General features: G+C 41.2%; 1 protein-coding gene across 1 annotated transcript; it reads left to right on the forward strand.

Annotated features, from left to right (window-relative positions):
* The first annotated feature begins 188 nt into the window (after positions 1-188).
* Positions 189-27,622, forward strand: GAS2L3 (growth arrest specific 2 like 3). The gene is made up of 9 exons (XM_060245244.1): positions 189-453; positions 10,779-10,811; positions 11,262-11,430; positions 14,131-14,249; positions 15,699-15,840; positions 19,636-19,699; positions 21,749-21,887; positions 24,776-24,883; positions 25,304-27,622. The coding sequence occupies exons 2-9, from the start codon at positions 10,794-10,796 to the stop codon at positions 26,681-26,683; spliced, it is 2,139 nt and encodes a 712-aa protein (XP_060101227.1). The 5' UTR covers positions 189-453; positions 10,779-10,793; the 3' UTR covers positions 26,684-27,622.

The following is a 27,622-nucleotide window of genomic DNA, read 5'->3' on the forward strand; positions in this document are numbered from 1 at the left end:
AACAGACTTCTAAGCCGGAGGCGAAAATTGTGCGGGCATGAGCTTCCATTCCCAGCTCCAAATGCCTCCAGCCCACTCTGGCCCTAGAAATGAAAACTGTCAGCAGCCCACAGAGGCTGTCACCTGACGCTGCTTCGGCAGTAGCAGCAGCCGCCTGAAGGCAGGAAGCTGCTGTTGGGTTTTGATTTGAATCCGCGCTGCCACTACCTGAGGTGCTTGCTGGATCCCAGCGCCCGAAAGGCCGGCTGAGCCAAGCCATAGGCGGCAACCCTCCACGCCCAGTCACGTAAGGCGGTTCCTCCTCGATCTTGGCTACTCCTCGCACCATTTGATTGGGCTTTTCGAACTGTGCGGGCGGACGCAGACAAATAAATCAGGGAGAGCTGGAAAGGCCTCGCTGCAGCTGTCCTGGCGGATGATGCGTGGGGAAGCTTGAGTCTGGGGGCTGTTGCTGTGAGTACCGCTCCCCAGGCAGAGATACTGTGGTGCCCCCCCCACCCCGTTTCACGACTGTGGTGCAACGTTATATCGGGAGTGCCCCCAGGGACAGTTTTGATAAGTGCTTTCTCTAGTCTTCCACCTTTCTTACAGGGGGTAATTAAGTATGGATTTAAGTCCGGTGTTGCTTTGAGAAGGCTTAGGTTTGTGTGGAAATAGTTTCCTTTCTCTGTATCTGTTAGGTGGAGATTTTTAATATTTATCTCTGAGATAATCTATGAAATAAAGAATACTGGCTGTTTAACATTGTACCAAGAAATCACATATTATACTGTGTTGCTGGTGGAGAGATGCTCTTGTCTGTCTCCCCCCACCACCACCATCCAGACGTTTGCCATAACTGTAGATACAATTTCGTTAAATCTCTTTGTATTCAGATAGATACAAATAAGAGACGGTGATATATATTTTGACGGTGTAAGAGGAATGCAGAGCCTGCCCAGAGATTTTTAGATATCAGAGTCCAAACCCGATCAGAGCACAGTATCACTCTGTAATTATGGGATGGGACCCTTTTGATATGTGATGTTGTCTCCCTTATTCCTGTCTCCCTACCCTCAGCGGGACTCAAAGTATGTTGGTTTTGAATTAGAGATTGGAAGTAGTTTTCTCAAGGTTTTGAGCAGGTGTGGAATTTTTCAGTGGCAATGTATTGACATAGTAGAAATGAAGAAAGCTTTCTTGCTTGTAAGTCAGAGGCAAGTAACTCTGTATGCATTCACCCAAAGGATGATTAACTTGTGGAATTCACTGCCACAAGATGTGGTGGTGGCTATAAACATAGACAGCTTCAAGTGGGGTTTGGATAAAAATAAGAAGCAGAGGTCCATCAGTGGCTATTAGCCACAGCATATTATTGGAACTGTCTGGGGCAGTGATGCTCTGTATTCTTGGTGCTGGGGGCGGGGTGCAAAGTGGAAGGGCTTCTAGCCCCACTTGTGAACCTCCTTTTTTTGGCCGCTATGTGACACAGTGTTGAACTGGATGAGCCATTGGACTGATCCAGCATGGCTTCTCTTACGTTCTTATTAGTGTGCACTACATGTACCATTCTGTGATTTCCCAAAATTATGAACTGTATTCTGTATAGCCCAAACTATGTTGGGAATTTTAAAGCAAGCTGATTGCAGACCATTTAGTCATAATTTAGTGCATACAGGAAGTAATCTTCAGAAGGTTGGCTGAGATGTAACTAGGGTGGAGTCTGGAGATCTCCTGGAATTACAACTAATCTCCAGACTACAAAGATAGTTGTCTTGGAGAAAATGGCAGCTTTAGGGGATGGACTATGTGGCATTATACCCCATGGAGGATCTTCTCTAGGCTCTCCCCAAATCTCCAGGAATTCCCCAGCCTTGATTAATGCTGACGATAGGCCCTTTTGTAGGTGTGTTGCTGCAAGCATAACATTTGAATAGGTATCAGTGCCAAAGTAAATTATACCAGATTTTGGTGAATGCTCAGTAGACTCGCTGCTCATTTCTAAAGTAATACTTTAAATTAACCTACATGGCTTCAGTTTAAGCTGCAACTCTAAGCAGACTTCCTTTGGGTTCTTTGTGAGCATGTTTCAGATCCTGTGGATGATGTAAAAAGTACGGAAGGACAACATTCTATGGATTTTTCTTTCATGGATAACTTACAATTAACATGCTTGATATGATCTAAGATTTGTTGGTATATAAGCACTTTGGGATAAGTGAGTACCAAGGGCAATATAAACTACAATATCACACTAGCTTTGTGAGGATGTTTGCTAGGGCAAACATTTATGCTTATTTATTTTATTTTATTTTCATGCTGTTTCTCCCCAAGGAGACCCCCAAATGGGCTTATTGTACCATTTCACCCTCCTCCATTCTGTCCCAGCAGCAACTCTATGAGGTAGGTTAGTCTGAGAGAGTGTGATGGCATTTGTACTATTTACTTGAATTATATGTCATCACAGCTTTCAGTATTTAGGGTTGGCTATTTGCTTGCTTCTGAACAGAGGTGTGAAATGGCCAAGGTGCTTTGCATCTTTATGCATGACAAAATACATTGAAGATCTTTTTGGCCTCCAGGCATGTATAGCATGTTCATTTTGAATCTGAAATACCGTGTAGAGGTTTTCAAAAAGAAACATTCCTTTGTAGTTGTTGCCTTTATAAGAGTTTGCTTATGTGGCGAATTTGCCTTTTGTGTAGTTTACTGGCTGTAAAGGAACAGAAAGCCAAAAGTGGCTTGAAGTTCTTGAACCCAAGAATCTTAGAGAGTGTCTTCTGTACCATTTCTTAGTATCATCATGATTATTTCATAATAGAGTACTTCATGCCATGGTTTGCTGTGATCTAAATAAAAATGGTGAGGACTTTCAGAGATGCTTTTATACTCTGTTTATTCCTGAAGTTTATCATACTCCAGAACTTGGGGTGTTATAACAGGAAATTTTTATAGTGCAATCCTAAGTGCAATTGCCCTCTTTTAAACCCATTTACTTCATTGTATTTAAAAGGGTGCCTTGATTAGGACTGCACTGTTGGGGTCTGGATTCAAACCATATATGCGAAAATTGAACCAAGATATTATATAAAGTACAGAGCATCTGTGAACCAGAAAGATCATTAGGAAATGTAATGCTTTGCTGTTAAGTAGTGTGGACATGTAGTAGACTGGCAAAGTAAGAGGCTCCTTTAGAAGGATATCAGCACATTTAATTATTAATGTGGCCCCATTTGTGGATGCATAACTCTGAAAACTGAGGCCAAGAAATGGTCAAGACAAATTTCTTCAAACATGAGAACAGTCCCAGGTTTACAGAAAAATCAGAAGTCTAAAAACAAACTAAAAAAAACACATTAAGAGGTTAAAAACTGCCAAAATGATAGAAGCGGTGGCACTTGTAGCTTTAAGAAGCTAATGCCCTCAGTGGCTGTTGCTAGACAACCACAACACAATTGCAAACCTTCATGCCTCATTTCTGTCAGTGAAATGTAAGGAGATAGGGCAGGACCCTTTCCAGGTCTGTTGTGGTCTTTGAGGGTAGATTCATCAGGGCCAGCAGCAATCACTGGAAAAGTGATTAGGGTTCCAAATTAGGATCTGGGAGACCCAGATTCAAATCACCACTCTAGTATGGAAGCTCATTGAGTGACCTTGAGCCAGTTACACATTCTCAGCCTACAACACAGGATTGTTTTGAAGATAAAATGGTGGCAAGGAGAATGATGTAAACTGTAAATATAGCTAATGATGAGGGGAGTGAGTTAGTTAGGTTAGTTGGTAAGAGAGAAGGAATCAGAGGAAGGTTGCTGGGAGAAGGGCAAGAATAAATAGTACAGGAAGGGAGATACAGGGGAAAGTGCGGTTCCCTATCATGCAACAGGACCTGGATAGGCAGCCAGCACCACACAGTTGGATCACAGTTTTCTAGGCAAAGGATGGAGGGGTGGGAAGGGAAGGAGAAAATGTTGAAGATAGAAGTCAGATAACAGCAGGTTGACTGGTGGGTGAGACGAAAGAAGAAAAAGATGAGAGGCTATGGTGGCTTTCAGGGAAGGAAAAGAGAAAACAATGGGAAGAAGGGAAGTGAGATCCCCTCCCCCCCCCCCCAGTCATTTCAGGTTTCCTGCTTGTGTAGACCTAATGTGTGGTGCAGCTGCTGGGCATATACCTTGACCCTTAGGAACATGCATTCAAATGCATGAGCTTGCTAGGCAGTGTAGATGCAGTGAGTTTTAGCCACCTGCCCATCTCCCTTGGAGGTAAACATACTATGGATCAAATTTGGATTGTACTTAACTCTATCCTCCTTCATAGCTAAAAACTTTTTAAAGAGTGGGATAGGGTAGGGGCGGAGGGCATTCATGATTGGTTGTCATTCTTCAAGCAATTAGCAGAGCTTGAACTTTGATTAAGTTAATTCTCCTTGACTGAATGACTCCTTAAGTTCTGTCAAGAGAAAGCTTACTTGGAAAGAAACAGGTGGCTTCCTTTTCTTACTGAATAGACCAAACCAGTCTGTATAAGAGACCATCTGCTATCATATATTTGGAAGCTTCATGTTTAAGCACAAATGGTTGCTAAATATAGTAAGTCAGCATTGAGCAATAATTTAAATGGGAGAAGCTGTCTCTCCTGTATTTTAGATATTAACATGATGTGCAATCCAGAGAAAGTTAGTGATGCCAAAATCTGACTGATTTAAATGTTGCTTAACTGTGTAGGCTGTGCCCACAAAGTATATTTCTACTCAAAATTTTCATCACATTTTTAGAGCAGAGACAAGTGTTCTTTCAGGCCAACTGCAGCAATCACCAGTATTTAGAGGGAGTGCCTCAGCCTCTTCTTTGTGGGCATGCATGAACACACTAAAACAGGGGTGGCCAAACTGTGGTTCAGAAGCAACATGTGGATCTTTCACACACATTGTGTGGCTCTTGAAGCCCCGTTGGCTGACTTGAAAGGGCATTTCTCGCCAAGCCAGCCAGTGGCTTGGAGAATGCATTTAAAGTTAAAGTTGCTTTCTTTCCACCTCCTTGTCTGTCTGTCTGTCCGATCTACCATCAATCATCTATCTATCACAGGGGTGGGGAACGTCCATTCTGAGGGCCATTTATGGCTCTCGAGACCACTTTGCCTGGCCCTCGGGGATTGCTGGGCCAAGCCGAGTCACATGGTGGTCTCCCTGGGGCCCGGCTGGCAAATGAGGATCATGAGGCACAGCTGCACTGTGCAGCAGCGTCCCTGAGGACCGGTCGGCCAGCCAGGATCACTGCAGGGCCTGGAAAAGTCACTCTCACAGTCCAGGTAAGTTTCCCCCTCATTTCTTTATTTCCCTTTCTTTCTATTTCTTCTCCCCATTTCTTTGTTTCCTTTAATTCCCCTTTCTTTATTTCTCTTTCTTCCCCCCATTTCCCTTTATTTCCCTTTATTTCCCTTTCTTCCCCCTTCTTTATTTTCCTTTACTACCCTTTCTTCCCTCATTTCTTTATTTCCATTTCTTCCCCACCTTTATTTCCCTTTATTCCCATTTTATTCCCCCCATTTCTCTTTCCCTTTCTTCTTCCCCCCCATTTCTTTATTTTCCTTTATTCTCCTTTCTTCCCCCCTTTATTTTCCTTTATTAACCAGCTGCCACCAGTTCAATTTGCACTTGATTATCCAAGATGGTGTGGCCTAATATGCTAATGAGTGTGTGATCTAATATGCTAATTAGTTCCTGCTGGGCTTTTCTGCAAAAAAGCCCCATGTGAAACAATGGTGGTGTCAGGGGTGTGGCCTAATATGTAAATGAGTCCCTGCTGGCCTTTTCTGCAAAAAAGCCCTGGACCTGGGCATTTGCCTAGGGCAGTGGGTAGGGGGGGGTGCACCAAATTAGGCTCTCCCCACATGACTTCAAATAGAAAAACAATTGTTTGCACTAATTTTGTTGGCCTGAATCATTCTCCCTTGAAGGAGCACTATTTTTTGAGCTGATAATTTTGTATGGCCCGCAAATGATGTTATAAATATTCAAATGACCCTTGGCAGAAAAAAGGTTCCCCACACCTGTCTTAGTGGATCCCAGAGCAGATATGTTGGGAAGGGAACAAACTTGAGCTGCACAGAACTCTTTTTTTCAGGCAGGGAGATATTGAAAGACAAGTTGTTTACACCATATTGATCTAAAAGTAAAAACGAAGAAGGCAAACCTTTTATTAGAATCCATCCAACGGCAGATAGTAGTGTGCAAGCATTTAGGTTCCCCAGAATTCTTCATGATGTTGCAAAAGAGGGGAAAACCTGATTTTTCAGAGATCAGTGAGAAAAGTGTGAATATGAAAATGCAACACAGGGTAACGACTACCTAATTTGTTTCAGTATTGTGAATTTATCCCCTAAGAATATAATGACTTTCAGGCAGTTTCTATTCTCTTTTGTGAAAAGGGACTTGGAGTCTCACTGGAGTCTACACAGCCAGTCAACCCACATCAAAGAAGAAGATGCTGTCAGGTCACCTCCATGCTTTAAAGGAGATGGATGGAGCGTAATGGCAGGGTCTCAGTTAATTAATCTCAGCAGTCTCCAATTTTGACATATTTATTTCCTTCACTGTGTTTCCCCCACCCCCAGAATTAAACCCAGATAAATGGTAACCAATAAACTAAGCTTGTTATTCCTGTTTGGTCCTATTTCCCTCCTCTTTTCAATTTTTCATAACATCTGGCTTGATAAAGAACTCAAAAGCTTCTGTGTGTCATTGGGTTGATCCAAATAAAAGGATTGTGTTCTTGGCGTTCTATATATTAAAAGGCCATTTGAGGCAATGCATTAAGCTCTGTGCAACCTCTGTATTAACTTTTCTATCAGCCTTGAATTCCTGTCTAGAATCTGTCATGAATTGTGTGCAGACCAGGAAAAAGGGATGCCAACTGTGAGAGTGGAAGTAGACCGTGTGTGTGAGTCAGCTAGGCCCTTGAGAACTGCTTGCTCTGTGGGTGACTCAGGCTGCACGCTTCCTTCCTTCAGGCCTCTGTCATCTCAGTCCTTTGGTTTGTTAAGTTGTGGTCACTCTTAAGTGCTGTTGTTGAGGAAGTGAATAACTGCTGAAGGCTTCCCTCTCTCCTTCTACTAAAAAGGGGGGCTGGGTCTTCCTTAGCATGTCTTACCAAAATCTAACTGGTTATATTGACTGATATAGCCTGCTTATTTTCTTCAGCAGGTTCTAAATGGGCTTAATGTTGTGATTGTTAACAACACAAGTCATTAAACGTTTAGCTAGTCTGTGGATGATCACAGTCTGAGCTGCATTTCTGCCATTGGTGATGGTAGCGTTGCCAAGTCAAACTCAGAAAATACCTGGAGACTTTGGGGGTGGAGCCAGGAGACTTTCCCATTCCCTAAAATAAATAAATAAAAATGCAGCACTGGAGTTCCCCATACAGTCTTCATTTCTTCATCCCCCAGCAGCCACATGTGTGTTCGCTCTCCCTCTCCCTCACTCACACACACACACAATAAGCAGTTTGCTAGTTCACACTTTTGTAATCTCACTTGAGTTGCTGTATATTCAACCAAGTTCTTCAGGGAAACCAAAGATTCTAGTTTACTTTTTGTTCTGTGCAAATGACTTCTGAAAGAACTAAAATCAATGGAGGGATAGAGCTGCTTTCCCTTCTCACAACCACATTGTTCTGCTGGCTCGCCCTGCCCCAGTTCAGCCTGACTCCTACAGATTTAAAGTCACACACACCCCTTCAAAAAAGCAAGCTGTTCCGTTGTATCTTCTAAAGCCTTCCCAGGTGGAAACGCACATGGAGCCTGTTGGGCTGGTGCTTTCCCCTCCCCTCGGTCAGCTGGCTGGGGGTGGGAAAGAGCCTGCAAAACTGGGAAGTCCCTTGCTGGGACGTTGGAATTGGCAAGCCTAGGTGATGGGATTGATCAACTTCTTTTACTATTGCTCAAAGGTTTCAGGTTTAGAATTTTGCCATTATCTACAGTTGTGTGCACAGCAGGTTTTCTGCAGTGACTGGCCATGCTGTCTTAGTCTCCATGTTCATTACAGACAGAGCCGGCTCGCCCACTAGGCAAACTAGGTGGTTGCCTAGGGCGCCGGCAGGTGGGGGGCAGCAAATTGGGCTCTCCCCCCCTCCTGTGCCCCAGCCAGGCAACTGCCCAGTTTGCCTTCCTCCTTCCCCCCCCCCCGTGCCACCTCTAGCACCCTCCGACCTGCCCCCGCCCCCTCCGGCTCCTCGCTAGCCCCCTCCAGCTCACCGATGCCACTCTGCTCACTCGCTCACCGCCCCTCCCCTCTGCCGCTTGGCGCGACTAAAACTAAGGCCTGCCAACTCCTGGCAGCCTGTATGTTTTGTTAAGAGACTCTTAACAAAACATGCAGGTGCAGGCTGCCAGGAGCCGGCAGGCCTTAGTTTTGGTCGCAGCGGAGGGGAGGTGCAGCGAGCAGAGCAGTGGAGGTGCAGGGGGTGTCGATAGGCCAGAGGGGGCAGGGGCAGGCCGGAGAGGGCTAGCAGTGGGGGGGGGGGAGGAAAGTAAACGGGAAAGGGAGAGAAGGGGGGAGGAGGAGGCGGGTGGCCACCGCGCCTTGGCGGGGCACTGGGGGTGGGGTGGGATGGAGTGTGGCGGCGTGGGGGGGCAGCCTGCCTAGGGTGCCAGGCACCCACTGGCCAGTGCTGATTACAGAACCTACAAGCAGCCTCCTCCACAGATGTAATCATGGCATGCTGAGATTCTAAGTTTGCCATCACTCAATGTTGGCCATCTGAAACCACCTGTGCAGCCTGATCCTATGCATATTTATTCTGAAATGAAGTATTCCTGAGGTTAAAGGGCTTTCTTCACTGTGAGAGCTATCCTAAGCAGGTCTACTCAGAATGCTACCCAAGTCTGTTCAGTTGGGCTCACTCCCAGAAAAGTTATCTTGGAACTGAACTGTATGACTACTTACTTGTAAGTAAATGATCTCAGGGGGGCTTAGTTTCAAGTAAAATAGCATAGTACCAGGCTAGGAGCCTGTATTAAAGGCTTAGACTGTAACTCTGTGGTGCTGAAAAGTACAAATTTCATGGTTGCTAGTTTGAGACCAATTTCATAAGTGAGGATTCCACTTTAACAGGCTATTTTTATGGCATGTGTGATGCTATTAAGTGAACTGAGTTCTTTTTAAAACATTTATTAAGTTTTTTTTTAAAAAAAGTTCATAATCTTGACATTAAAACCTTTAGCCTTGACATTTCCCTTTCAACCTTTCAAAAATGCATTCCTTAAAAATGAAGATGCAGGACATTTTTGTAATATTTTGCTTTGTTCTACTGCTGCATGTGCTCTGTAAATCAGGCTGCCTTTTGTTCTTATGCTGGAAGCTGGCATGTTAAGGTCTTTGTTTGATTGTTTGGGGTTCCTTACTTTCATGAGAGCAGCTTCTTTGCTGGCTGCTCTGGCCATATTTTTCCTTCTGAGCAGTCAATGAAGCCTCTCACTCAGGCTTGTTGTTAGGACAAAGGAGTTTTTATGCTAAAAGCAAATTTATTCCATGGGATCAACTTGAGGAAAAAGAATAATAGCCTTATTAGTAATGCCCTGTTTATACTCTGACCTTTCCCTGTAGCATACAGGGAGTGAAAGGACAAGAGAGGAGTAATGGAACTTGCAAATTGACAAATATAGTTAATTCTGAATATATCTGTGCTCTCACATTAGCTATAGCTAAGCTAGAAAGCCCAATAGATCTCTGATGTGATCCTAAATTTCCAGTATTGGCAACGCTGGCATCAGAAAGGGTGTGTATGCGTGTGCGCAGGAAAAGAGGGAGACCCAACGTGAGATGGATTGACTCAATCAAGGAAGCCACGTCCCTTGGTCTGCAAGACCTGGACAACGTTGTTCATGATAGGATGTTTTGGAGGACATTAACCCATAAGGTCACCATAAATTGGAAGCAAATTAATGACACATTCACACACTCACACACACACACACTGCAACTTGGCAGGAAGGTAAAGCTGGAATTAAAATATGTGCGTGTTTTTAAACAAATCTGGGCATGGGGTGGTGGTAGGTGGTATTTTCACATCTCTAGTGTGTGTGTGTGTGTGTGTATACATAGTTGATATATGTATTTGGATTCCTTTATAACAAAAATGAACAACTTTTTCAGTGTTGAAGTAAAGATCTCACGGACTGGAACAGCATGGCTAATTTACTCATTTTAGGTCATATAATCAACTTATTTACCCTGCCATTTTAATAAATGTATTTTATCTATATCCTGCCTTTTTGCACCACGGAGCTGCAAACAAAGTTCCTAGCAGGTCTCCCATCCAGGTGTTGCCCAGACCCATGACTGTTTAACATCAGCAGGGCTGCAGCATCGAAACAGAGAGCAGTTTCCAAACAGTGGATGCATTTCAGACTTCCCCTACCACATTCTTGCTCATAAATTTAGAAGAAATTAAATCAGCTTTTAAAAATATTGATAGTGGGCTTGGAAATCATGTACATAATTGAATTGGGCTTTTTTTTTTACTGGCTTTCCTTTCTCTCAACCTTTCTAGCATTTTTTGCTGTAATTTATCTCTGGAATCATGTTGGTCAGAATCCTTTTTTGAATGAAAGCCAGAAATTTAATAAGCCTGACAAAAGCTGAGCAGCCTTAAAAAATGGGCCTTGGGGGCTGCTATTTATGAATTAAATGCTTTGATAACATTGCATATCGTGTGTTTGTGCTTTCACACACTACTTTGCTATATGATGTTAGACAGTTTGTGATTTTCAATGTAAATGTGTCTTTTCTCTATTCCTAGTAAGGAGAGATCACCATGCAGAATATGGTTCAGGTAAACAAAATGCAATATATAAGTTTATTATAATCTAAATTATTATATGTTTATATTTACATTAGTCTGACAAAATTTCCAATTTATTCTATTTCAGTTTTGAAGGGAAATGTTGCATGTTATACCAACTTGTTTATTCTTTAACTGAAAACTTCAAACTAGAACTCTCCAGAGCATGAAGCGACCCAGATTCTATTGGTTGTGGCAACCTGTAAAAAAACAACTGCTTTCTCTAGCTTTGAGTATGACTACTCTTTAAAAAATAATTGTGAATCACTGAGGCAACATGTTGGGTACTGTCAGTGGTGACTTCATACTCTTCTGTATAAACTTTTGAAAAAGCTTCATAGTACTTAGCAGGGTTTTTTTTTTAACAATTATATTCTCAGTCTTTTAAATGCACCAACATATAGCCAAACAGTTAAGTTTAATTGTTGATCTCACCCTTAGGTGTGGTTTGGAGATGATCCCCCTCTAAGTCCACGAAGTCCACTGACTCCAAGGCACGGCCCAGGCTTAGCAGATGTTCTACTTTATGACCAGTGGATATCAGTGCGGCATGAGGCAACTCTGGTTCCTATGCAAGAGGACCTGTCAATCTGGCTATCTGGCTTATTGGGTAAAGCTAAAATGCATATTGATATGATATGTAAATTTGGGACAGCCATCCTCCTAATCACTGTCAATTAGAGTTTAGCATGATAAGGCCAGTTCTTATTACTCTTGATAAAATGAAGTTTGGTCTGGCACTTCAGGGGCAATTACATACCCTAGGTTCAGGTTTCTTAGAAAAAGTCAAAAGTTAGCAATTATTACATTTTGTTCCTTTAGGAATTTTTCATTGGTTGTTTGGTACATTGTATCCCAAAACAGTTAATTATAATTTATTGTTTCCTTCCTAAAAGCAAAAAAGTACCTGGGCCCGAGAAGCAGTTGGCTGTCCACATTGGAGACCCTTTGTACCCTGGAACATATTAAGTTACCCCAGCTATTAATTTAGGTCTGCTAGGTTTATTTCTTCACCCCAGCTATGTGTCTTTTCTTTGCCACAGTGCACCTCAGGTTTCATTTTTTTCTGCTTGAAAAGTATTTTCTCCCAGTTGTTTTTTATGCAAACATGAGCAATGTTAATGGGTGGCTCAAAAAAAATCTGTGTAAAGAGGGACAGTTACTAGAACTTTCCACAGTGAATTGGTGCCAGCTTTAAGCAATACCTTATGGGAAATTCTCATTTACCATCTCCTACTGAACTAACTTTGAACTGCACTTCTACCAAGGGTGGAGGAGATACAATAGACCATTTGGTGTACTGGAACCCCGTGAAGGCAATAGATGGCCAATGGCACTGTTTTCAGGCAAGCTTGATGTTGCTGCTATTGCTACTTCCTTAATTTGGGTGTTCTAGAATCCAAGTTGGAATGAGAAAGTATTATAGAAAAAAGAGTACATTTATTTGCTGGTCTTATTTGGCCAAACAGACTGCAGGATGGTTTCTGTTTCTTACCCTTTGTGTCAAATCAGTTATATCCATCCTCCACTACAAGATTTATTTATTTCTCAGATTTATATCCCGCCCTCCCCGCTGAAGCAGGCTCAGGGCGGCTCACAACAGTCAAACTAAAACAATAAAACAGTAAATAGACAATTAAAATTTTAACAATTAATACCAAATAAATAATTTTAGAACAGTTTAAAACGATTTAAAACAATTTTGGTGCTAGTGTTGATTTCATTCAAGATGTCATGCTTTCCCAAACAATCGACAGCACAAAGCAGGTATTTTGTCCACAGGATTGCAGATGCTGCAGGTGGTCCAAGAGTTGTAACTGATTTGTTTGTCATAAGTGAACTACCTTTATGTTCTGGTACAGTATCGACATATATTTACATGGTAAAAACTGAAATGGGCCTGAAAATTTCTTGCAAGGTATTTGTACAAAAAAGTTTTCAGCTGCTTCAGAGGACTCATGGGCTTAAGTTACTGGAAGATAGATTTCAGCTGTAGATTAGGAGAAGCTTCTGAGTAGTAAATGTTATTCAACAATAGAGCAAGTTACCTAGGGGAGAAGGTGGTTGTGGGGACTCTCCTTCAGTGGAAGTTTTTAACTGAAACTGGGCAGCCATCTGTCAGGGATGTTAAAGCTTTGGCTTTCCTGAATGGAGCTAGCGGTTAGAATAGATGGTCTTTAGGGCCTCTTCCAGCTCTGATTCTATGTTTAGGAATGCATAGGGATAGTTAGAAATACTTACAAAATTCTAGAATCTTATGTATAGTCTGAAATAGAATGGCAAGCTTTTATAAAAGAAACACAGTTGTCATTTGTTCCTGAATGTGCACATGTGGTATAAACATACACCTCAAGACACAAACGTGTGTGTGTGTATAAGCTCGTTGGTGGTGTACAAGACATATTATTGTGATACATACTGATTTGTATTGGCAAGTAGAATTAAATTTAATTGGGTTCACTACAAACACTACATCAGTCAGAAGCAGGGCTTTGTTTGTAGAACAAGCCCAGCAGAAGCTCATTTGCATATTAGGCCACTCTCCCTGATATCACCATTGTTTTGCATAGGACTTTTTTGTAGAAAAAGCCCAGCCGGGACTAATTTGCATATTAGGCCACACCCCCTGACACCAAGCCAGCCAGAACTGTGTTCCTGAGCGCTCCTGCTAAAAAAAAGCCCTGGTCTGAAGTAACCAGTTTACCTCATCCAAACAACACATGCTTTCCCCCCCAATGTCCAGTTAAGACTGTGGCCCTCTGCATACAGGAAGAATTCCTGTCATGTATTCAAGTTAGTTTCTTTTGGGGAGTCTGTGTCTCAATTGCTAAGAGTATGCAAGAATATTTTTACATGGCTGTACCTATTTCTAAAAGCAGTCACTGTTTAACCCCATTGGACCTGAACATTCTCTAAGGTCATCTTGAGAAATAGGTTGCAGTTCAAATAATTGCTTTATACCTCCTAATTTTTCAGTGACAGGCAACAGAATGAACATAACATTTTTTCTCAGGTGACATGTGTGAAGGTTTATCCTTCAGTTTTGGCTCCTTTACAATTCCTTCCTAGCCTCACCATTAACTCTTTTTATTGCATTGTAGGGATTGCCATTCACACTGCTTCCAAGTTACCTGTTAACTGGGTTGGTGGCAATGTTTGGAGGATAAGTTGAAAAATAAGAGGTCTGTGTGTCTAGGTTATTCCCCCAGTAAATTCAAGTTGTAGTTATGCCTACTTATATCTGAAATGTAAGGGGTTTTTTGAGTATTTTGTACTTTCTCTAGTAAGGAAGGATGTGGCTATTTTACAGGTTTACCACTTACAGCTGAAAAGTTGTTGGAAGAACTTGATAATGGTGTATTGCTGTGCATGTTGATTGAAGTAATCCAAAACACAGTTAAAAACTGCTGTGACCCAACTGATTTAAGGGTGAGTACTATGTTTCTTAAGGCATTTGGACAAAATTCTCTATGTAAATAGATAGAACTCCAGAAGTTGTTTCTATAACTAGGTACAAGTGGGTACGCTTGTTGCTGTTGTTGATCTGTCTTGTTAATCATGATGACTAGCATGTAGGTCATAGCTGCTCACAGAATCTGAATCTGGGAACAAGGCATGGGTATTGCATCTAGCACCACAACAGTGATTTTTACACTCTGGTTTTCTGGAAATCTGTGATACACAGTGGTGGTTTGTACAATCTTTCCTGATGAGTACAAGGGGATGGGCCAGACATATGAACCTGGGAAGTTTGTAAAGTACATTTTTGCTTAGCTAATATGTTGGTTGAAGGAGAGGAGGCAAAAGACTTGGGTATTCAATGGAACTTTGGGATCTTTGTGTATATTATGATCCCAGTGGGGGTTTGAAGTAGTAGGTGATGGTGGGAAAAGCCTGCTGTTTTCTAGGTAATTATTGCTGAGCTGAAACGTGTCACTCATCACTAGGTACTGGGTGATTTATTTAAAAACCAAGAGGCTGGGGAAGTACAAAGTAAAGTGGATGCTTAATGGGGATAAGGTGGGTAAGGCTTGAAAGCAGATGGTTCGTCGTAAGAGGTCTGGGTATACAAGAGAGAAAGGGACAACAGATGGGCTGGAAGACAGATCATTAGAGGAAAATGATGTAGCCACAGTATATATCATCAGGATTGCTAGGAGATGAAAGTGGTATGTATACTTAGAGATTTGAGATGCAACAAGATTGAAAAGGAATGTGATATGTAACAGTTGTTTTGCCCCTATGAAAGCATAGGAGGAGATGTGAAAAAATCTCTTTGTGTGACTTCAATTAGTAGCCCAAAGCAAATGTTCTAAAACTGCATATGAATGGGAATTCATGGTTGTTTATAAATTCTAATGACTCTTATGTTAGGCTGCTGACAGCCTTCTACTGCTTTTAGATACTAGAGCAGTATTCTGTACAGCCTTCAGGCATTGTCCTGATTTTCATCTGATATGCCACTCCTCTTCTATATTTTGCTAGTAAGGTATTTTTAAGGTACTAAAAATGTATTTCCAAGTGCTGTTTCTCCACTGACTACTAACAAATCAGTCAGTTGTGGGTCACCTTTTTCCTTTGAACAAAGTGTTTCTGACAACTAAAGTCTAGTCTCCACAAACTTCGGTGCATGGTCTATTTATTTCTGTCTCATCCTAGTCCTCAGTACAGCCAGTCAAAACCTTTGCTGTTGCTACTAGTATATGCCCATATAGCAGGTTTTTGTTGTTTCTGCTTTCCTTGGGAAATCTAAAATGCTTTCTGTTATGTTTCCCATCCATACAATTGTCAATTAAAACTATGAATGTTTTATGTATTTTTCAAACTTTCTTTTTAAAAAACTAATAATCTTATAAATTTTACTCCACTGTTTTCTAGGATTTTCCATTGAGAAAGGTCCCCTGTAAGAAGGATGCATCCTCTGGATCCTTTTTTGCTAGAGATAACACAGCAAACTTTCTAAACTGGTGTAGACGCATTGGAGTGGATGAGACTTATCTCTTTGAGTCTGAAGGCTTAGGTAATCTTAATATTTCCAGCACTTTCTTTAGAACACTGCCATAAAGTGGTATTAGCACTTTTTTTCCTTGCAAGTTGTTACTATGTATTTAAAAGGTAAGAAATATTTGTAGGAAGTAGTTCCTGTGGTTCTGTTGGAGAATGTCTTCTTTGTACAGATATGAACTCTGATTGATAGCACAAACAATAAAGAACCTCAGATAAATATTATTAAAAATTGTATATGTTTAATTAATGAAATACTAGGAATATTACAAAACCTACTACACCATTAAATAAACAACAATCCCATATAAAGGCAAAAAATATCAATGTTCAGTGAATCCTATACAAAATCCAAGAAGAAGAAGAATTGCAGATTTATACCCTGCCCTTCTCTCTGAATCAGAGAGAGTGGCTTACAGTCTCCCATATCTTCTCCCCCCACAACAGACACCCTGTGAGGTGGGTGGAGCTGAGAGGGCTCTCACAGCAGCTGCCCTTTTGAGGACAACTCCTGAGATAGGTATGGCTAACCCAAGGCCATTCTAGCAGGTGCAAGTGGAGGAGTGGGGAATCAAACCCAGTTCTCCATGATAAGAGTGCACACACTTAACCACTACACCAAACTGGCTCTAATACATTACTCCATAAGCAAAAGTCAGGTCAGCTTCAGCAAAGGAAAATCCAAGACTTCTTATTTGCATTATAAAAGTTCCAAAAATTAATCAACTCAGAAAGAGAACAAGGAGTCCTGGAAAGGTGTTGCTTGTTTCAAAGATAAAAATCTTCTTCAGCCCAGGTTACTTCTTTGACATGCAGTAAATACTTATATAGGACTAAGCCTCCATGTCCTGTCTGGATCACAGGTGGGGCATCAAGCCACACAACTCAGTTGTAAGACAAACAAAATATCAGTAATCATACATAAATAAAGGCCACTCTCAACCTTCAATGTCAATGAGACACATTGTAATTTCCCTAGTATTCATTAATAAGATGCAGACTTTTTTTGGATAATATTTAGGCCTTATAATATTTAGGTCTTTATTGTTTGCACTATCAATCAGAGTCCATATTTCTCCTTTTCTGTCATTCATCACTGTGATTCCTCTAAGTTTTTGTTTGTACAGATGGCATTGGTACCTCTCTGAACAATATAGTCTGGAAAACTATGCTAGCTGCCATATGCTCTATACAGAGCAACATCAGTTAATCAAAATAAAAACAGGATTCACAAACTTCTTTTCTGTTGCTCTTGGAACTTCAGAAGCAAAAAAAGAGAGCTTTAAACATTGTCTCCAAGGTGCTATTACTTCCCCCCCCCTTCATTAGATGTGCCACCATATAATTATTTAAATGTTCTTATGTTCTGATTGTAGCAGACTTTCAAAACCTGAGTTGAGAAGCAATGAGTTGCAATGTTTAAACATCTTGGGCCATTCACTGTGGCATCAAATGTGTGTTCATGCATGCAAAAACTGTCATGGCATAGATGGAAAGTTTGGATACCAGCTCTGCTAAGAAAGACAATAGCTCAGGATGAGACTCAGCTGCTTCAGACCTGAAAGCCAGTAGGTAAAATATGTGCCACAGTAGTAAGTGTGGGAGGTCCCTGGTGGACTTGGCACTGCCCTGTAAGAGTGAACAGCATCATGGAATATGACTTTCCAGGAAGTGTGGCTGAGGTAGATAGCTAAAGAAACTTCAGGCTCTGCATAGTGACAGAGTCACAAGGCAGTTGGCTGACTGTTGTGTACATTTCTGTGGCTTACTATGAAAGGGCAGAGGCCTTTTCTTTTCAAAGCCTGGGTGGGGGGCAAGACAGGAATGCCAACAGGCAGACTTCAGCATCTTGTAACATGTTAGAAAGGGTGGTAAAATGCAGATCATATCTTAATACAAAAAGAAGTTCCCTAGAATAATAGGGATAGTTAAATGATTTTCTGTACTTGTTCATACCTGTGAAGTTCCCCACTTGATCCAGGTCAAAAGTTCCCATAGAACCCTTAGAGTTTTTTCTGCTCTGGCTGTTTGGGGCATGCTGTATCAAATTGGAAGCAATTCTGGGTGTTTTTAGTATAAATGGTCCATTATGATATATACTGTTTTATTGGTGTTGAACTGTGTTGATAATGAAAGGTGATGGGTATGGAGGATGAAACAGTTACTATGATATGTTAAAACACATGCTAGACTGCCTAATAGTTTTCCATGCTCCTGATTCTACTACGTGGGAACAAAGAAAACACATTTTTTTTCCTTGGTATGCTCTTTAGTGCACAGACCACTGACAATATAGATTGTGCCATGTTCCTTTCAGGAACTGGATGCACCCAATGGATGAATTTCCTCCCCTTTAATGAAACAAATGACATTTTCTGTATATCATGTTTGAAGATCATGGCAGCTAAGCTAGACAGCCAAGTAAAGGACAGTGGCTCAGTGGTAGAGCATCTGCTCAGTAAGCAGAAGGTCACAGGTTCAATCCCCGGCATCTCCAACTGAAAAGGGTCCAGGCAAGTAGGCGTAAAAAACCTCAGCTTGAGACCCTGGAGAGCCACTGCCAGTCTGAGTAGACAATACTGACTTTGATTGACCAAGAGTCTGATTCAGTATAAGGCAGCTTCATATGTTCATATGTAAGGCCTCAATGCTTGCAGTGGCAGCAATTTATGACTTTCTATCCCCCCCTGATTTTTTCTAAATAAATAGTTTATGAAAATAGTTAAGCACATTTAGAGCTACCTCCTTCAGCTGCATTCACATTGTCAAAGTAATGGATTCTCCATGGGTTTTGCCTCTGGAGGGGTGGACTCTCTGCTTCTAGTTTTCAAGCTGGACTCGAAACCAGCACCTGTCAGACTCATGAAATTTCTGACAGCACTTTAAGACAAGTCATTCACAATTGTGTCTGCTAATTAAGGCTTTAGCATTGCCTATCTTTTCAAAATGATTCACACCCATGTATTCCCAACCCTGAATGAAAAAATATTTCTTAAAACAATTGTGAAATGTTTGCACTTGTTGAGACATGGCTTTTACTGTTTGCTGTACAAGGTTGTTCTTTAAACTTGAACTGATTATAAAATTCAGTTTGTAGGCATTGATTTGCACTTCAAACAGCTAGCAGTACTATTCTATACTTTACACTTTTGTTGGATTCCAGTATCTTTGGATGAAACAGACACATTCCAGGCTGCTTATTTTAATTCACTTTTCCGTATTTAGCAGTTAGTTCAATCTATAGATCTGCTAGGCAAGGTGACAAAGACTGCTTCAATTTCCATCTAGTAAATTGAATTGGTAAAAAATTATAATTAGAATGTCCCTCCCCCCTAGGAATCTGTCACCAAGCTTGCTCATTGTTGCAACTTTTCCTACACATAGCTCAAAGTATTTGGAAAGCTACAGATTATTTACAGTAGCAAGCTGTAAATACATGCTTTGTATATTCTTGGCAAAGTGTTTTGTTAGAGAGGCTGTTTCTCCTAGCTTCATTGTTGGATGAGGAAATAAAGCAGTGTTGTATTGAAGTGGGGAATTAACAGGTTTGGACATAAACTTTTAAATCTTCTGACAGGGAGCACAGCGATTGTTTCTGTGTACTGCACCCTCCTCCCTTAACATTTTCCCATCATTTCCTCTTTGGTCTTTATGCATTTTCTTCCCTGGTGAAGGTTAAACAGATACCAATTTCCTGTTCTTCTTTTATGAAGTTCTGTCATTTCTTGGTATTTTTGTCTCCAACTTGTTTATCTGAAACAAAAGTTAACTATTCATGAAAACCACTGACACTTTCTTATTTTTCTCACAGTCCTGCATAAGGATCCAAGACAAGTATATCTCTGTCTTCTAGAAATTGGTCGCATTGTATCAAGGTATGTACTCAATATAGTTCTGACTGTACAGTCTGAATGCACTGAGTTCAGTCAATGTATTTTCCATGTTTTATTCAGAGATTCCAGCCCCATGTAAGAAATACCAGTCCAGGAAATGAAACCCATCAAATTAGAGATAGGCACAAACTTAAAAAGTTTGGTTCAGGGTGACCCCCTAGCTGACCCTTGAACTGAGCCAAAAGCTCCCCCCCCCTCATTTAACCTATTTGTTTTGCTTCCCCCCCACTTTGAAGCTAGGAGGAGCAAAACTGACCAGTGAAATAGCTGGCAGCCATTTAAACCACCTAACAGCTCAGCTATGAGTCCTGCACCACTCATCTGTTAGGTTTAAATGTCCCCAAGCAGTCTGGTATATGTTTGGGGAAGGCGCTTTCCCGGAACATAGGTTGGGAGGCTTTGAACTTGCTCAATTTTGGCTAGTGAGTTGCCCATCCTTACACCAGACCATAGATCAATATGATGAGCCCAGCAAAAACCAACAGGGAATGAAGTTATTGTAATGAACTGAGTACCAGAAATCAAAACATAGTACATAGGCTTTTGAAATTTGGTCATAGATTTTGAAAGTTTCTCATAATTCCAAGGTGCTGTCTAATGCCCAACAGAAGGGGCATCACCAGTGGCAGTCTATGGCAGGGGTGGCCAGCAGTAGCTCTCCAGATGTTTTTTGCCTACAACTCCCATCAGCCCCAACCAGCATGGCCAGTGGCTGGGGCTGATGGGAGTTGTAGGCAAAAAACATCTGGAGAGCTACTATTGGCCACCCCTGGTTTATGGGATAGTATCTGCAGCTAGCCAGTGTACATACCGAGATCTCTCATCCACAGTTACTGGTACAGATGCCAAGAAGTCCTGGCAAAGACCTTTCCCTGAAGGCTGGAAACTGGCTGTGTAGGTTACAGGACTGAGCCTTCAATGATCTCTAGCAGCATTCTTTCAAACTGTTGTCCTTATTTTAAGTAAAAGTTGAATATGTCAGGAAAACCATATTTGTGAATCAGATACTTATGGTGTACACATTAGGGTACATGAAGTGGCTGTGGTTTCTGCCTGACTCCAAACTCATTTCACTTAACCCATGCTCTGCCTGAGTCCAATGGCACCATTAAGAACAACATTTTATTCAAGGTATGAGCTTTTGTGTGCACACACACTTCCTCAGATACCTTGAAATGGAAGTTAACAATCTATACATCTAGGCAGAGGGTGAACACCAAATTAGCATATAACATAATGAATAAAACTTTGTTGGTCATACTGGAAGATGATACAACAAGAAATCTCCCAAATTCTGGGCTATGACTTCAAGAAAACTGCAGAGACATTTTTGCTTGGATTACAATTAGAAAAATTTCCAAAGGAAGACAGGACTCTAATTTGGTACTTGCTGTCAGCTGCTAGGACATTGTATGCGCAGCTTTGGAAGCAAGAAAAAATACCGGAGAAATGGGACTGGACCATGAAAGTTTTATCGTGGTGTGAAATGGACAAATTAACTAGAACACTAAGAGACTATGATTTAGAGATATTTAAAAGGGAGTGGGGGAAATTCAAAGGATATATGGAAAAAGAGTGGAAAGTAAAAAGACATTGGACGATTTTTTAGTAGTAAGAACATATATATTGAATTTTGATCAGTTAGTAGTACCTTTAGTATTGAATTTGAATTTATAACCTCGGGGAAGTCAACATTGGAGGGAGGGGGGATTGAAATGTCATATGGGTTAATTCTGAAATAATTAAGAAATAATTAAGTTTTGTAACCATATGCTATCAATAAATTGTTAAAACACAATAAAACTTTGTTGGTCTTAAATGTACCGCTGGATTAATACTTTGTCTTACTGCTTCAGACCCACAGGACTGCCCACTTAGATCTGTCTCCGTGATCTGCCTGTAGGCCTTCAGTGAGCCCCCGGTTAGCCACTGTGTGAAACAGAATGATTTGGTAGATGGACTGTTGTTCTGATCAGGTGGGATTACTCTTACATTCATTCTTTGTTCCTACCATCTTTCCTTTTCCCTTAGATATGGAGTGGAACCACCTGTATTAATAAAACTGGAGAAAGAAATTGAACTGGAAGAGACTCTACTAATGTCTTCTAATCCTGTAGCTTCTGCCATCACCCTCAAATCATGTTGTCAGCATGGAGAGTTACATGAAGCAGTAAGCATCACATATATTTTGTCTTATGAAGACTCTGAAAGATTTGCTGTTGAAGGCTTTCATGGCCAGAGTCAATTGGTTGTTGTAGATTTTCCAGGCCGTGTGGCTGTTGTCTTGGCATTCTGAGACCTGATGTTTCACCAGCAACTGTGACTGGTATCCTCAGAGGCTCTGAAAGAGTGTTTCATTTGTATCAACAAGAAGTTTGTTGGATCTGATATAAATATATTTGCCTGCTTGGGGATGTGGCACACCTCCTATAGAGAGTCTCCTTAGCTTCAGACTAGAAAGGAGAGAGGGTTTGTCTCACCCATGTCCTCTTCCTCCCAACCAGAACACTGATGCATCAGCCACATCTCATCTTGCTGTCAGAGCCTCTCTTTTATCTCTCCCTAGCTGCATCTCCTCTGCCATCCTGTTGGCCCTGGCCCGCTTCCATCAGGGCCCAACCAGTGCCCTAAGTCTAATCTGAGCTTACAGAACTCCTCCCCTGGTCCCTCTCAGCCCTTGGCATGGGCATATTTGCCCAGGCCCACCAGACATTGGAGCACAGTAGTGTGGAGTCACCAATGCCTATGCCCTGGGCATGCCCCTTTCACTGGGTTCTGTGTGTTTCTCCCAGCAGGAACATTCCTGCATTCCATAACATTGTGGTCCACTGCCTGGCCTGGTGGTCTAAGAGTCACTGATGCTCCTTGGCTTCCCATCTACTGCCATGGCTCCCACAGGCCCTGACCATTCTCCACAGCCTTGCTGCTGCTCACTGCTGCCCAGCCTTACCTTTGCTTGCTTGGGTTGCCCAGACTGCACACTGCTGTCCTCCCCGTGTTCTGGTCTCATCCTTCTTGTTGGGGCCCCCTTTGTTGACAGCTGCCGCCAAGGTAAGTGGTCACGGCACTGACAGCATGGTGGTGTGTCCCACCAAGGAGGGGGTGAGGGTTATTTTTTGCAGTCTACAGTATCTGCAAAACTTTCCTCCAACTCCACAATTCAAATTAATCAACTTTCTTCCTTTCAGCTTTCTTCATTGTCCAACTAATTATCAAGAAAATGTACATTAAAATACAGAAAGAGAAAAATGATATGATCTCATGTGAACTATACCGGAATTACTAAAATGTTAATCATTGAAAGATAGGGACAGTTTATAGCTTATAGAGTCAGAAATACCCTTCTTAAAATATCACGCCAAAAATCATAAGTGCAGGATACTGCCTGGCCCAAAATGAAACAAAATGGATGCCAGTATTTTGAAAGGTGAGTCAGAGCTGCTGACTGTCTATTGTTCCTTCCACATCCTGGAAAGATCCATAATTTATGACAATGGGTCTCCCAAAACCTATTGACTCATCCTTGGACTAATCCCATCAAGTCCAGCCTTACTTCCTCTGCACCCACTTACCCTAATTAAGGGTTTTGTTTTGCTATCCATTTTGAGTCAGTTTGGTATAGTGGTTAGGAGCGCTGACTCTAATCTGGGAGAACCATGTTTGATTTCCCACTCCTCCACATGTACCTTCTGATCTTGGGTCAATCAGTTTTTTCAGAGCTGTTCTCTCAAGAGCAGTTCTCAAAAGAGCTCTCTCAGCCCCACCTATCTCACAGGGTGTCTGTTGTGGGGAAAGGAAGGGAAAGGAGATTGTAAGTCACTCTGAAACTCCCAAGTGAATGGAGGGGTATAAATCCAATCTCCTCCCACATCCTTCCGGGTGCTTGTAGGGTTATCAGAGCTCTCACCCATCATTGTCCTCAGAAAAGCCCATTAAGATATTGATTTCTTGCAAGCACGTCATACTCATAAGAGGGCACATTCTTCCACATTATCAGAAGCGCTGTACTTCCCAGCAGTGTGTGTGTGTGTCTGTCTTGGATCCTCTGCATATATCCCCACTGAGTGGGTTCATGTCTCTTCACAGAATGCTGGTCATTTTGTGGCTTCTGCAGACCTTTCCTTAACACTTCCCTAAGATCTCTCTTCCTTGTGTTCCTCTTAGCTAGCTCTGTATGTCTTTTCAATGTGTATGTATGTGTGGTTTTGCTCATTTCTGTTTTGTTTTAAATAAAGACTTTTCTGGTTGAACATCTGCCTGGTTTATTTTGAGTACCGATTAGGAGAGAAGTCACTACAGGAACAACAATATATACACCAGGTAATCGTTACAGTGACAAATTACTATGTAATAAAGTACATTTACAAAATACAAAAACAATTCATGAAAATTCTTCCAAAGAGGAGTCCCGATGTGCAGGCTGCCAACTTTAAAAGTCCTGCTTCGATTGTCACTCTTCCAGCAAAGAGTGCTCCATTAAATCTCAACAAAGACATCCCCATTCAATGAGCTTACTGATGCTCTTCCCAATGCGTTCTTCACTGCTAAGTATTTTTTACATATATAATGATATGGGAATATGAATTCTCACAAAAAGTTTTCAATTTGGCATCATGCTGGAAGAGTGACAAAGCAGGACTTTTAAAGTCGGCAGCCTGCACATCAGGACTCCTTCTTTGGAAGAATTTTCATGAATTGTTTTTGTATTTTGCTGTATGCACTTTATTACATAGTAATTTGTCACTATAACGATTGCATTGTGTATATATTGTGGTTTATTTTGAGAGCTCACTTAAGGGAAAAATCCCCGTAAATGTAGATGGAGAATCCAAGTTACCCCTTTTTGCTCTGTCTCCTTAAGGCTAATTCCCCCAACTAATTAGGAGACTGCCTATTTGGGTAACAGTGGGAATTCTTGATGCAGAAGGAAAGGAATTTCATGTTGAAATAAACATTACTTTGTTTTTTGTTAAATAATTTCATAGAAAAATAGGAAGTCCACCTTTGCGTTTTTATTTTAAAAGCAATTTTAGTAACATACTATCTTATATAATGCAGGTTAAACACATTGCTGAAGATCCCCCTTGCAGCTGCTCTCACAGATTTTCAATTGAGTATTTATCTGAAGGACGCTATAGATTGGGAGACAGAATACTCTTCATTCGAGTAAGTGCAGTTTCTCAAAACATTTTAATTTGTCTTGTCTTGTTCAGTGTCCTGCAAGAGTTGTTGACACGCTTAATTTCATTCGTGCATACACCATCCTGGTGACCTTGCCTCTTCACTGATTGGGAGGAATGTCCCTGTTTCCTTTAGTTAGGTGAAGCTTCAACATAACTGATCTATATCAGTAACTGTTAGCGGCTTTATACCCATACTCCACTGGCTACATAGGATGTGTGATGTGATATTCAGGGACAGAGTGATATCTGTGTAACTTCTGGGAAAAGTTGGCTGAAGAAAGATATCATAAGATCCCAGGAAAAGCAGCATCTGAGGGTTCTATACTCACCAAAATATATTGGTTATAAATTGTAGCACTTAAGCAAATATTCTGCTGTCTTTTTCTCCCTCCTTTCCTGCTAGATGTTACATGGCAAGCATGTGATGGTACGTGTCGGTGGAGGCTGGGATACTCTTCAAGGTTTCCTGCTTAAATATGACCCTTGCCGAGTTCTGCAGTTTGCAACGTTGGAACAAAAAATCTTAGCATTTCAAAAAGGTGCATCTAGTGAGATGGTTCCTGATTCATCTGCCAGAACCCCACAGCCTCCTCTCATGAATCCCATATCAGCTGTTGATACATATCAGAAGCAAAATTCAAAGCCCTCTACTCCTGTTTCAGTTCCAAAGAACTCTCATGTGCCTCATAGGAAGCAAGTGGTAGCTAAGTCTCCCAAGTCAGCTGCCCTTTCTTCCTCAAAAGCAACAGCACACACACCTTCAACCAAATTTGCATTGGCTCATTCCCAGTCAAAAGGGCCTTCAGTAAATAACAGCCAGCCCTCTTCTAAATCTTCCTCTGCTATTTTAAAAAAATCACCATATCCTGCTCATAAATCAGCATGTATTTCAAAATTCGTGCAACCTACAAATATACATTCTTCATCTGCCTTACTGAAAACTGCTACAGGTTCTTCAGACTTGCCTCCAAAACGTATTTTGTCATCAGTCAAACCTGCTCATTTCCAGAATTCTTCAGCCACATCTCATCCAGTTCTTTCTTGTTCAGCAAGCAAACTTTCTGAGCTTCCTGGGACAACTAAAAAAGTGACTTCCAAACAAGATTGCATTTCATCTAATAGCAAAACTGGGCAAAGTGCCAAATCTAAGCCACCTCTTGCAAAACAATCAGCACCAACTAAGAGAAACCATCATGTCCCTAGCCCAGCATGCTCTCAACAGTCTTCCGCAAAATCTGCTTCTAAACCTACCTCTCAAACTTTACCATCATCCAGAGGCATGCCAGAAACTAACCAAGTCAAAAATAGCAGAACTGCTGCTAGTTCCAAACAACTAGGTTCAGCTTCCTCACTTACAGCAGATAAATCATCACAGTCAACATCTGCTATAAAAACAAGAGGTAAAACTGCATCTTCACTTGTGAGCAGCCAGTTTTCAGCCAATGTAAAGGTCCAGAGTAGCAGGACAAGACCTCAGGTAGAATCCATCACTTCAAAATGTCCTGAGCGTACTCCGCTGTCAGTTGTGCGTCTCCCCCAGATGTCAACCATAGCTGCGACCAGGAAGAAGACAATGCAGGCTGCCACCAAAAATCAGTCATCATTTAAAGCCTTCCAGAAGAGTGATAAAATCAATGATCCAGCTAACAAGAATCCTTTAAAACCAAAAGCCCCAACTACAGCTGTTAAAGTAACACCTGGTGGTTTACAGGGTACTACTATGAAGACTAAACAAGATGATAATTATTTTGTCATGACTGGAAATAAGAAACCCAGGAAATAAAATACCAGGAATATTTACTGACGGTCATACTTGTTTTTCCTATAATTCCTTTGTGAAGTGAATACGGATATTAAATTAACATGGTAACTGAAATTGTAACCTCTTTTGTAATGATGCAGATTGAGATGGGTCAGCCACTACTTTTGAAGGGAGCTAAAAACATTTTTTTGTCCTTTATACCATTGTCTTCCCTAAGGCAGAAGTATAGTGAATCTTCACAGGCCATTTTTGGTTGCATTATGTACAGCTAAGGCCATTTTTCATGTTCCATGCTTGATGTAATGAAGTCTTCACAAGATGGCATGGTTAGCAGTTTAATACGGTAAATATTTTTAGTCCCATATGCTGTTATCTAGTATGTACCATGTCAATGGAAATTTTGAGAATAGCAAACTTCTGTGTTAGCAAAGACAAAGTGTTGCTATTTATCATTTATTCCTAATATTTACAGATATAAGAGCCGGGGTGGTTTTTGATAAATGACCTTAAAAACTCAAAGTGAATTTGAAAATAGGGCCTCACTATTGTATCGTATTTTAAATAAGAAATTTGTCAGTTGGCTAGAAATATACAATATGGATTAGAAACTGGTATGGGATTGGGATCAAGCTTGATCACCCAAGCATATGTATTGTATTAGACTTTAACTTTTTAATTTTTTTATTCTTGTATTGTGACAGTCCAGTTAAGCTTTCAGTACCACCAGATCACTTTGCAAATCTTTGCCTTAAACAGGATTAGCCTCAGGAGTGCCTTAGCAACATGATGTGCACTTTTAATTTTTAATCACAGGATGCTGTTATTATTACCTTGATCCAGGTATATGTTTGGCTTCCTAATAAGAGTCAACTTCAAGCCATGCTGAGATCTACTGCAGTTAAGCAAAGAAAACGGGGCATGTTGTAGAAAACCAGTTTAATAAACACTGATTTTGTGTAA

This window comes from Heteronotia binoei, chromosome 8 (assembly GCF_032191835.1).
Source record: "Heteronotia binoei isolate CCM8104 ecotype False Entrance Well chromosome 8, APGP_CSIRO_Hbin_v1, whole genome shotgun sequence".
Lineage (NCBI taxonomy): Eukaryota > Metazoa > Chordata > Lepidosauria > Squamata > Gekkonidae > Heteronotia > Heteronotia binoei.